Source organism: Protopterus annectens, chromosome 10.part0 (assembly GCF_019279795.1).
Source record: "Protopterus annectens isolate FY-2018-M chromosome 10.part0, PAN1.0, whole genome shotgun sequence".
NCBI classification, from domain to species: domain Eukaryota; kingdom Metazoa; phylum Chordata; order Ceratodontiformes; family Protopteridae; genus Protopterus; species Protopterus annectens.
In genome coordinates this window covers 29,930,844-29,943,263 of record NC_056744.1, presented here as the reverse complement: position 1 = coordinate 29,943,263, position 12,420 = coordinate 29,930,844, and the positions used below count along the sequence as shown (strand labels likewise).

At 41.5% G+C, this 12,420-nt stretch overlaps 1 protein-coding gene across 1 annotated transcript in view; it reads right to left on the bottom strand.

Annotated features, from left to right (window-relative positions):
* LOC122812920 (medium-chain acyl-CoA ligase ACSF2, mitochondrial-like) overlaps window positions 1-12,420 on the bottom strand; it is a 910,993-nt gene that overhangs the window by 619,725 nt on the left and 278,848 nt on the right. Inside the window, exon 4 of the mRNA XM_044084978.1 lies at window positions 6,693-6,746. Coding sequence (XP_043940913.1) covers window positions 6,693-6,746 — 54 coding nt within the window. The remainder of the gene's footprint in view (window positions 1-6,692; window positions 6,747-12,420) is intronic.

Sequence of the window (12,420 nt, the reverse complement as noted above, 5' to 3'; positions counted from 1 at the left end):
AAAGACACCTTTAGCAGTGGACATGCAATTACTACCCCTGATGAGTAATGCAAACATGTTCAAATGCCCCCATACAGGGAAGAATATCACAGCAGGTCACATGGAATCCAACAAAGGATCCATTATCTATAGGGCCAGCTGCAAGAAATGTGAAATCTTTTATATTGGAATGACCATAAACAGACTCGAAAGATTGTTCTGATTTCTGATCTGCTGAGTAATCTAAGACCTTTAAAGATTTTTCTTCCAAAACGCCTCATGGAACACCCAGACCATCAAGACTATTTTCCATATTCTAGAGAAGGTCAACTTGGGTACAATCCAAGGGAACAAAAATGACAAATATTTCATCCATCTTCAATCCTTTTTCCCCATTTTTGCACATGGGGTCTGGGTGTCCCTTTAACAGTGACAATTATCTTGAGCCAAGGATCACACAACCGGGTGGCTAGCCCTGCTCTGGTAGTTCATCCATACCACTCAAAGGAATAACACTGACAAATCAAACTTGAAGGACATAAAAGACAAGGGCTCAAACTCTTCCTGCTCCATCTGCAGCACCCTTGGCCTCAAGGAAAAGAACCACAAGCATTTCTACTTGTACAGTTGCCTGATAAACACCTTTTAATGGGGAGTGGACTGATAATTTCAAGAGGCTTATCAGATGAAGTTTACAGCCAATCCTCAGTAGACATTTAGAAAGGGAACCCTACTCATAACCTTTGGACATGGCAGCTCACAGATTTGTTATGGCATACTAGACACCCTTCTTCACTCATTTGCAGGGGAGCGGCAAAGAGGACTTTTGCATCCATAGCCCAGTTCTAAAGCATGACCTAAACCCAGCTGATCTGGTTGGTCCAGGTCATAATCGTTCTCCCAGGACCTCAGCTCAATGGCCACATGTGCTGCTTTAACTCACAGCATACATGATCCCAGCACATACACCAAAACTCATTGTCAAACTTCAGCTGATGGCCAGCCCAGGAGTTCCATGTGCATTTGTTTATTCTTCCTAGGATGTTTGATATAGTTGGGACTTTTGCATGTCTTTTTGGCTTTGATGCCATATTATATTTTTAAATCTGAGTGACAGCTTACATTGAAGGGTTAACTTTTCATCATTTTGAAGAAATCATGATAGAAACCCATCGTAACATGAATAATATGGCTATAATGGAAAGGATAAAGTTGCTCATTTACAAAATAGATATCGGAGAAATAAATTAGTCAGTTTGCTTGTGTTAATATGTTTAAGTTTGCTTTTAAGACTTTGTCCCAATGACTGGTAGTTACAACCAAGTTTTGATCATTAAACATTACCTGCTCTCACACACCCACTCTTTCATAAAAGCAGAGTTACAGTTCCAATAGAAAGACTAAAATGATCTATGATATGGGAGATTTGTTTTTATTTTACTGTAATAGTAATGGACAGAGGCAGCTACTAAATACTTTATCCCATGCACGAGTCCCCTCAAATTATCTAGGAAATTATCCTAGTTATTCTCATTACAGGAAACATACAAGTATCAACCATGGGATGGTTAAGGCCAATCTATAACCAAACAGGGTAGGTTATTTTGCGAACAAAAAGGGAAACTGCCTAGGCTTAAAAATGGCCTGCAAGGGCAGCTAGCTTAGTACTTGCCTACGAATAGTTTCCTCTGGGATTCCATTTCTATGAAGTTCACCCAGATGAAGACTCACTTCTTGCCACTTTTAAAACTGAGCAAATTCCCCGCCATCCTAATAAGGATAAAATTCTCCAGTCCCTCTCTACTCCCCCCCCCCCATTGACTGTGGGCCCATCATAACAATGGAGTAGGACTCACTAAAGATACAGACTCTAAAAATTGCTATAAAGCCCCAGGAGTCAAGCTTTCACTCGAACTCTTTACTTCATAACCCTTCTGCCCTCGTATTACCAGATTGCATAAAGGGATTTTTCTGTTTTGTTGTGAACTTAGTAATATTCGGATTTTTAGCACAATGATGGTTTCATACCAATTGCTTATTTCAGCACTAACTTGGATCCAGTAGCTGCTACCCTCTTCCCCATTGACATATGGCTGTAACCACCACAGCTAAACTAGGTAATAAAGCATCTTCACTTACACTTGGGGATGAAACCTTAAGAACTAAACGTTTGGTAAAATTATTAGGAGTCTAATCACACAATGCGAGATGAGAGCGACTCATGACTGTGTATTTGTTAACTATGTGCTTTCTACTGCACTGCATCTACAAGATACTGTTCCACAAACTCCAGACTTTTCCATTTGTAGATGGATCCTGTATAGGAAAGAAAGGTGGTTCTCTCATGGCAATGCTTTCAGCATACACCACTGATGAAATTTAAATAAATTGGATAATTGGAAATGTGTCAGCAAAAGCTGCAGAACAAGTACCTCTAACCAAAACTTATAAATTAGCCAAAGGAAAGACGGTTAACATTTTCATAACACTAAATATGAATATGGGGTGGTGCATGACTTTGGAGGGAGTGGGAATACCAGACTTTGGCAGGTTGCATGATATAGAATAAAATAATTATTTTTGTAACTATTAGACTCTCCTACTACCTACAGAAATAGCTGTGGTAAAATGTGCCACCAATAACACCAATGATTCTTGTACAGCTAGGGTGAACACATTTGCAGATAAGCAGCATTGTATAATCATTCAGGCTTCCTTCCTGCAGCCTCTATAAGCCAGTGCTGATTGTGTATCATTACTGGAAGCTCTGTCTTTTCAAAATGAAGATAAGGACTTGCAGATGGTAAGGTGGACACATGATGGCTTCTGCCTTTCTCTAGACTCACCCTTTGCACCACTCTGATGGAAGCCTAGTAACACTATGAGCAGTTTTACCTACACTGGTTCCACCATATCACCTGCCACCTCATTTGGGCAAGAATACCATTTTTAAGCAGAATGCTACCGACTGGTATGACCCTCATTTCTGAAGTCCTTCAGCATATTATATAATCATGTGAGACATGTACTTGACATAATGTCTCATGGTATCTCATGGTTCTGAAGTTACCTTCCTAACAGACAGCAGTCCGTTAAATGGCTCTCAGCACCCTCCTTCTCCCACTCTATCAAGATGGGAGTTCTCAAGGCTCCATACTTGGTCCACTACTACTTAACATATTCACAAACTGTCTCCAGACCTCCTGTCTTCACTCTTCCCTCATACAGTATGCCCACAATTATCTCCATTTCAGGTAATCTTTCAGACCTTCTCTGTTCAACTCAAAACTCGCTCAACTCTGTTGAAACATGGCATATGGACAATCAACTCATCTTTAAGCCCAAAAAAAAAAAAAAAACAAACCTCTTATTTCTACTAAAATCCCTCGCACATCTTAAACCTAGTTTTTTCATCACATCTCGAAACACAGTCATCAATGTAGAAACGCATACAAATCTCCTGGGTGTCATCATAGGCCCTCTTAGAAATCTATAAGCCCAAGAAATCAACTGGCCAATATCTATATAGCTACTCAATAGCCTTAGCATGGAACAAACTACCCTTGACCTACAGAACTATACCCAATACTCAGGAATTCAAAAAAGCTTTAAAAAGAAAACCTTCTTAAACTCTTGGATCTGCCCCTGTCTTAACCCAAGGTAGCTTTTCTTTCACTTTATACTCGGCTCTCATTTCTTACCCTCTGCTCTGTCTATGAACTGCTCGTGACTACTCTACTACGTAGTTTACTATTTCCTTCTAAAATACTTCATCTGCCTACCTGACTACACTAATTTACCTTTTCCTCTCTATTTTACTACCTGCCTATCCGTAGACTTGGTAATTTATGCTGTACTCTACAACTGTTGTGTTTTGTACACATATATAGATAACTCTGTAGATAGACATCTCAATTTGTGTTAGTTTTAGTTACTTACTATCTCATGTACCTATATAATGGCTTCTGCCTAGAGCTTTTCTCCCCGGGCCTCCGCTAAAAAGGGCTGCCGCCCAGTTAAACATACAAATGTCAAAATAAATTAAAAAAATAAATAAAGTAGCACAGTGGTCCCCACTCAAATCACTACCAAACCTCTGGGGACTAATCTGTTACATACAGATGGACCTTTATGTCTTAATATCACTATGGTTATGCTGTTAGGTGGTAGAAGCTTGGATAATAATGCAACAACAGTCTCAAAGATGATTTTGAAAACATGAGCTCCTAAGTTTGGTATCCTTTGCTATATGCAGGATATCAGGAAAACTATACAACAAATATGTAAATTGTTAAATGTAACTTCAGTATCATTGTCCACACTGCCCCAAGACATCAGGCATGCTGGAGCATACAAATCAATCAACATCAGATCAGCAAAACTTTGCGAAGAAACTAGTCTTAAATGGCCAGATGCCTTGCCTTTATTGCTACTTAGTATTCAAAGTGCAACAACCACTTTTAGAAGGTAAGGGACTGCTAATACCTCAAGTCCTAAAATGTGTAGGCAGAATGACTGAAAATCTGCACATTTATATACATACAAAGACTGCAATGTTTTTTAGAATATTTCATTTTCTGCAAGGTATGGAGATGTTGAAGCTGGCATATACAAGTTCAGGGGTACAGAAGGATGCTTGCCCTTGGAAAAAAAAACATGTTCAATGGAGAACAGATATGTAAGATATTCATTCTTCTGTATTTTTTTTAGTGTCAACATTTCAATAAGAAACACTTCCAGAAAGTATTCTTCCTGAAACCCTCATGGGATACTCCATGATGATGCCAGCTGCATCACTTCCCACAAATTTAGAAGTTAGTCACTGATTAAACAGTTTCTCCATTGTTAAAAAAAATCTGTTCTGTAGTGATATCTTACATAAGTTACAACAGCAGCTGACCCCACCCCCATCATGAAATCCAGCCTGTGGCTGGGACAGCATTTGATAATTCTCTATAAGCATGCTCCCCAGCCAAGATGGAAAGCTTCCACCCTGGCCATCCTCTTGACAACCATCACAATCAGGTGTAAAGGTATGTTTACATGGATCCATGTCTCACATGTTAGAAAATACCATATGGATGAAAAAGCCATGAAGTTCACCACAGTCAGAGCCATCATCATCTAGTCCAGCAACCCTCACAAAAGGGCAATCAGTCCTGCTATGCCACCCCAGGTGTTCATGGGATTGCCATCAGAACACGAGTCGAAGCTTGACTTAGTACCATCCAAACAAATCTGTGACCCAATGCCAATGGTAACATTACTTAATGACCCCAAGCATCAGTTTTGGGCTTACTGGAGTCAAGAACCATAAACCACTCATTGGAATAGTTATGCCTTATACACAGCTGTAACTTATTTGGAGACAATGTGATTCAGCAACAGGGGAAGACAGTTCATCCATGTTTAAGACTTGTTGAGCAACAGTTCCCTCCTCCTCCATTTCAGCACTAGTGCATTTCAGCACTAGTGCAGCATTGCCATTTTTCCTTCCCAACAGATACTGGAGTACTGTTCAGTTCCCTTCTAAAACTGTGAAGCAAGAATGGCATCCCAAATGTAATATTTTTTCAGTAATTGTAGCCATGTATGTAGCAGAGCAAAGTATTTTAAACTGTCAGGTCTGTGTTCACATTCTGAGTGCATACAGGTATCCCACGACAACTGCTCTCCTGAATAAAACTGTGAACTATAATTAGAGGGACACAATTAAATCCTTCAATGTTTAATTTGAATTAGAGAGACTAGAGGAACCTACTCTACAACAAAACGTCATGGGAGATTATTGCTTTCAAAGTTTAAACCTATACACTTAAACTACCGAGAGGGTTCAGTACCTGTAACACACTGTATAATTTGATTAATGGTAAGGAAAAGTATTTCCTCAGTATCAAATACTATTTCTGGTACCTACCAGTCTGGCTCTTATTGTGTGCACGTGTTTGGGGGGGGCAAAAGCTTATAAATGGCTGAAATACGCCTAGATTGGTAGGTGCTTTTTTTTTTTTTTTTTTTTACTTATGTTTATACAGTTACTCAAATTACAAACTGCCAAAATGAAGCATTAGAAGCAAACAGTGAAGGAGAGGCATTCAGACAATCCAGTCGTAAAGAATTATATTTCATGCATTTACCAAATTTGACTCTGGCATGTACATCTCTCAAATGACTTGCATGTATGGCCTTTGGTAATTATGTCATGTCTGAGGCAGGCAGACTATTGCATGCCTAGCCAATAACCAGTGACCAAAGGAGAGACTCAAACCCTGGACATTTTTATCTGCGAGGTAAATCATTATGCCAACCTTAATTTCATCTGACATCTGTGGAAAGACATCATACTGGCCTAAGGAAACATGTGTAGTTGAACTTACAAGCTGAAAACAGACTGAACACCGAGCCTGTGAAGAAAATTATGTTCACAGCCTAAAGTCAGGCTAGTAATACTATCAAATATCCTTCAAGGCCTGCTTTCATACTGCAGTAGTACTGCCTTTAAAGGCATCCCAAGTAAATCATAGACTTGGCATGCTCCTACTGACTGAAAGGCTGACTCAGAGGAATACTTTAAAAATGAAATAACTGATCACGTCTCCAAATAAACGTACCAGAATATATACTACCAATACTAGTACAAAAAATAGTAAAAATACTACCAGTACAAGCACAAGGAATAGTAAACTCTCATTAAATCCGCATATATAGCTTACCTTACTCAAGGCATACTCCAGTTCTTTAGATTGGTAGGCTGGGTTCACACTAACCTGAATAAATGAAAGAATAATACATTAGTAGCACTCCAAGAATTCTTTTTACAAGCTTCCTTATATTTACTATTAACTGAATTCACCATATAAAAATCAATTAACTCTATTAAAGCTATTAGGACAGTGTCAAATAGAAGTTGTTAAAAAAAATTACATCACAGCTGTTCCACAAATCAGCTTTAACTGCTTATGCAAAAGATGATATACTTTCAAATCTCAGATTTGGAAAGTGTACCTATATGTACCATGTCCTAGTTCTGTAGTTCAGCGGAAATGGAACCGCTTAATATCTATATTAAAAATGATCCATATTACGATTAACATGCGGCATCTTAAATTTTAAAGGTTCACTGATAGCCATTTGTGGACACCAGAAAATCAGCTTACAATGAGTTCACCTAAAGTAAGGCCCCTTTTAACACCTTTTATTTCTTAACTACATAATGGGATTATATCTTCTTGTAAGCACCAAGTTAATAAAATATTTCAAACATTATGAACCTTGTAACGTCGGAACAAATTGCTTTTAAAGCACAGCTGCTGTATAATCTCAAAAGGGTACTCCAGTCTACACTAGTAGGGATGCAAGTAATTTTCAAATTAAACTATTCATCTACAGATCATGGCATTACTGATCTTCACTTCTTCCCAAAAAAAAATAAAATTATGCCTGCTCAGCTGTACCCCAGAAGCAAGATTTGCTGAAGAACAAAGTGCTAGTATAAAACTATGCACTCACGATAATGCTACTTTATCTTTGCCATTTTTCACAATGAATAAAAAAAAATATCCCCCTTAGGGAGCTTTTTATACTGGGGAGCATACCTATCAACTGTACATATTTTTGCAGAATGCCCAGATTTTTGCTTCATATTTTTGTCCGTTTCCCATAAAATTGTGTTTTCTGGGCAAATCATTGGCAAGTCATTGAGGGTTGAAGTCAGAAAATAATGACAGACATTTGAGCTAGAGATTTCATACCCATCAGAAAATGCATGTGAATGCAAAACGTGTTATTCTATCAACTTTAAGTCTGTAAGAACAATATTTAAAAAAAAAAAAAAACTTTTGGGCCTTTGTCCACCCATTATTTATGGCTTTGTCCAGATTTCTTGCTCTAAGAGGTTGAGAGATATGTTTAGGGGGGGGATACAACTTGCTTTGACGGTAATTATGAAGGGAAGTACCTTAAGGTAAAATACTCATCCTCACTGCTGATATGCCCACAGTTTGCAAAGGGGCTAACACTGGTGAAGGATTCAAAAAGAAGCAGTATGCAACACCTTGAAAGCAAGGAACTATGAATGTAAATGTACAGAGGATTTGGAAAAAAAAAAAAAAAAAGATTAACTTACCATACTAGTAGATGCATGAATAGATCGCTTTTGCAGTATTTGTCAACTTCTGGGACTTTCACCATTAGATATCCTGTCCATTCAGCCACTCAGTGCTCAGGTTCCTTCCCTCCACGTGACCATATGCCCATCTGTTGTCACACGTATATGATGGTACAACAGCAGACATATGTGCCATCTTCATAGCTTTCTTACTATTTAGCATGAGGTCAATAACCCTAAGTTAGAGTAGTGTAGGACAAGGTGAATGTATTTAGAGATGTCTCAGTCGTAGGGTAGATCACTGGAAAAAGAATGTTGGGCCCTACCCATCCTCGTCTAAGAAAAGATGGGTAAGAAAGCATAATCAAAGGGAAAGGAAGGGGCCACAGTCCAAGAGGAAAGAGGAACCCATGGCGAGGATGATGGTTGGAAAAAAAGTACTGCAAAAATGATCGGATATGTTAAGTTACCTGCACACAGTGCCACGTTCTTCATCAGATTACTGTTGCAGCATTCTTTATTTCTGGGACGAATTCAATTAGAAAGACTAGGTGTTCGAAACTGATAGTTATGCATTGCAAAGGATGCCCTGAAGTACAGCATCAACAAATCTTATTCCTAGTTCTGTATGGTGTCCAACTTGCAACTCCTGATAAATTTGTAGACAGAGGACCAGGTGGTTTCCTCCAAGACGGACTTATCCACTCCTTGCATAAAAGCCATTCTAGTGGCTATTGTCCAGTAGAGTTAGCTTTCACTGGACCAGAAAGGCTGCAGCTCTTACGGCTGTAGTAGTAGCAGAAATGAATGCATTGGTAAAACCACTTAACATGGGCTGTTACTGGAATTCATACAGAGTTTATAGTCATTTAGAAGACAACTGAATCACAGCAATAGAACAAAGGGGTAACAAAAGCAAGTCATGTGGAACAAAGGATCATTTGTTTAAAGTCATAACGAAGAATTACAAAAGGGGGAAAAATCCAAGTACAGTATGGATAGATCACAAAATAGCATTTGACAGCATCCCACATTCATGGATGAAGGATTGTTTACAGATGTACAAGATACATTCTACATTGATCAATTACATTACAGTGACTATGAAAAAGTGTTAGACCATTTTGCAGCTAAGCCATGATAAAGAACTTTTAGTTATGTACTTACCATAACGATAGAGGTATGTGATCCATCTCGCCTACATTTATAACTGATGGGCTCGGAGCCGCGAATCGGCTCCGACTCGGCCGATACACTAGCACAAAGTCTCTTATTGGCTGGGCCAACCCCCTTATCCCAGGATGCACCACGCCCAAACCCCCAGATCTTGTTTGCCCCACAACAACTCACTCACATGTGCCACTCCCGACTGTACAATAGTGTTTCCTCCAGATCCAACAGGTAGGGGGAAGGAGGGCGGGTACGTAAGAATGTAGGCGAGATGGATCACATACATCTATCGTTATGGTAAGTACATACCTAAAAGATGTAATGCGATCCTATCTCACCTACATTCATAACTGATGGGACAGCGTCCCTAGCACCTAGATCCTGGGAGGCTCACTGGAAAACACTCCTGAGCACTGTGGAACCAAAGGACGTCCGACCTCTAGAGGCCACGTCCAGTTTGTAATGAGAAATAAAAGTATGTGGAGAAGCCCAAGTGGCCACTGCACATATCTCATCCACCAACAGTCTGGCGTGGAAGGCCACTGAAGTTGCCATAGCCCTAGTAGAATGCACTCTAACTGGAAATGGAAGGTCCCTTCCTGTTGATGCATAAATAAATGAAACACAATCCCTAATCCACCTAGCAATAGTGGTCTTAGTTAGTGCTTTGCCAATCCTGTTATCTGCAAAGGCCACAAACAACTGGTCTGATTTCCTCTGCTGCTGTGTCCTATCCAAGTAAAACCTCAGTTGTCTATGCACATCCGACTGATGAAGTCTGTATTCTGCCTTGTTGGAAAATTTTGGAAAGAAAACTGGTAGCTCTATAGATTGCTGCATACAAAGAGCAGAAGAAACCTTCGGAAGAAATGACTGGTTTAGTCTTAGAGATACTCTATCCTTGTGAAAGATCAGATAAGGGGGCTTAACAGAGAGGGGCTTGAAGCTCCGAAACTCTTCTGGCTGAAGTAATAACTACCAAGAAGGCAGTCTTCCAAGATAAAAACTTTTGCTCACAAGTGGCCGCCAGCTCGAAGGGATGAGACATCAAGGCTCCTAAAACTACATTCAAATCCCATGGTAAAACAGGTTGCGACACCAGGGGGCAAAGCAACCAAGCACCCTTAAGAAAGGCCTTACACAACTTATGACTCATGAGTGAAGGCTCAAAGGCAACATGATAATTAGAAATCGCTGCCAATTGGACTTTAAGCATGGAGACAGCAGAACCCTGTCTAAAAAGAGTTGCCAAAAAATCTAATACTGCGGACACCGGGGCAGTCAGAGGTTCAAGGTCGTGCCGCAGGGCCCAAATAGCAAACCTTTTCCATTTATTAGGATACATCTCCTTAGTGGAAGCTCTGTAAGAAGACAGAATCCGGACCACCTCAGGCGAAAGGATATGCTGTCTGACTAAGGTCGGAAGTGGAGCAGCCAAGCCGTTAGCTTGAGAGTTCGCAGTGATGGATGGGCCTGACCTGACTGAAGAGTCAGGAGGTCTGGAACTGGGTCCAGAACCCAATGATCCTTCACTGCATACTTCCGAAGGAAAGGAAACCAAACTTGGCGGGGCCAGTGTGGTGCGATCAAAATCATGCTGCTTCCCAAGCAGATCACCTTCTGAATCACCTTTGGCAGTAGTGGGAAGGCATAGAGCAGACCGGAGGGCCAACTGTGGACTAGAGCGTCCCTGGGAGACTCCCCCTGGGGAGGAATCAGGGAGAAGAAATTGCTGCACTTCGCGTTCCAGGGGCTGGCGAAAAGGTCGCAACAGGGACACCCCCACTTGGAGAAGATCCGAGCCACTACTCGGTAGGACCACTCATGAGGCATCAGAATAACTCTGTTCAGCCTGTCTGCTATCACACTGGACTTCCCCAGAATGTGCGTTGCCACTAGAAATCTCTGGGAAGCGATCGCCCAGTTCCAAACTCTCATGGCTTCTCTGCGAAGAGGATAAGACCTGGTTACTCCCTGCTTGTTCAGGTACCATACTACCGCCATACTGTCCGAGAAGATTGCGATGGTATCCTTGGGAAGATAGCTGTGAAGTGCCTGCAACGCTAGAAGCACTGCCCTTATTTCCAGGACATTGATATGTAAGTGGATTTCGTGATCCTGCCACATGCCTTGAACCGTTCTGGTCCAGATAATGCCCCACCCTATCTGGGAGGCGTCCGTGGTCACTGTGGCAATGGGGGAGGGGGGGCAGAAGAGTCACCCCTGGTTCAGGTTGGATGAGAGGAGCCACCAACAAAGATCTCGCCGGCAGGGTTCCGTGATGAGAATCGGGTAGGACAAGGGCAGATCTTGGTAAGACCACTGGGTCGACAGGAGCCACTGGAGAATTCGCATGTGCAATCTTGCTAGAGGGACCAGAAGAATGGCGGCGGCCATCGCCATCCTGGCTGGGGCCTTGCTTCGGGGTAGTAAGGCTAGGACTTGGTCCTGTAGTATTCTTTATCCTCTCTGTTGGAAGGGATGCTCGCATCTCGACAGAGTCTAGCTCTGCGCCTATAAAGGCAACACGCTGTGACGGCAGCAATACAAACTTTTCCCAGTTGAATGTAATTCCTAATAGATGTCCCAACTCGATGTTTGCACTCACAGCTTGAATAAGAAGATGCCTGGTGGGGGCGGTGAGGAGCCAGTAGTCTAGATATGGAAACACCTGGAATCCCAGATGTCTCAGGTGAGCCGTCACCACTGCCAGACATTTGGTGAACACCCCGGGGACTGTGGTGAGACCAAAGGGCAGGGCTTGGAACTGGAAGTGACTGGCTCCTAGGCAGAAGCGTAAATGTATCCTGGATGCCCTGTTTATCTTGATGTGATAATAAGCGTCCTTGAGATAGATGGAGCACATCCATACTCCTTTTTCCAGCAATGGGAAAATGGATTGCAACGTGACCATCCGGAACTTGGACTTCTTTCCAAAGCGGTTTAGGTGGCTGAGGTCCAGAATGGGTCTCAAGCCCCCTGTTCTTTTCAGCACTAAAAATAATGGAGTAAGTTCCTAATCCGGTCTGGTCTGCAGGGACTGGCTGGATGACTCCCTTTCCGAGCAGCTTTGCGACCTCTATGGCTGATTGATCTCGTTGACTGGGTGGCACGTCCAGGATTTTCCTTGACGGTGGAGGGGGACGGATAAAGGGAATGGTGTA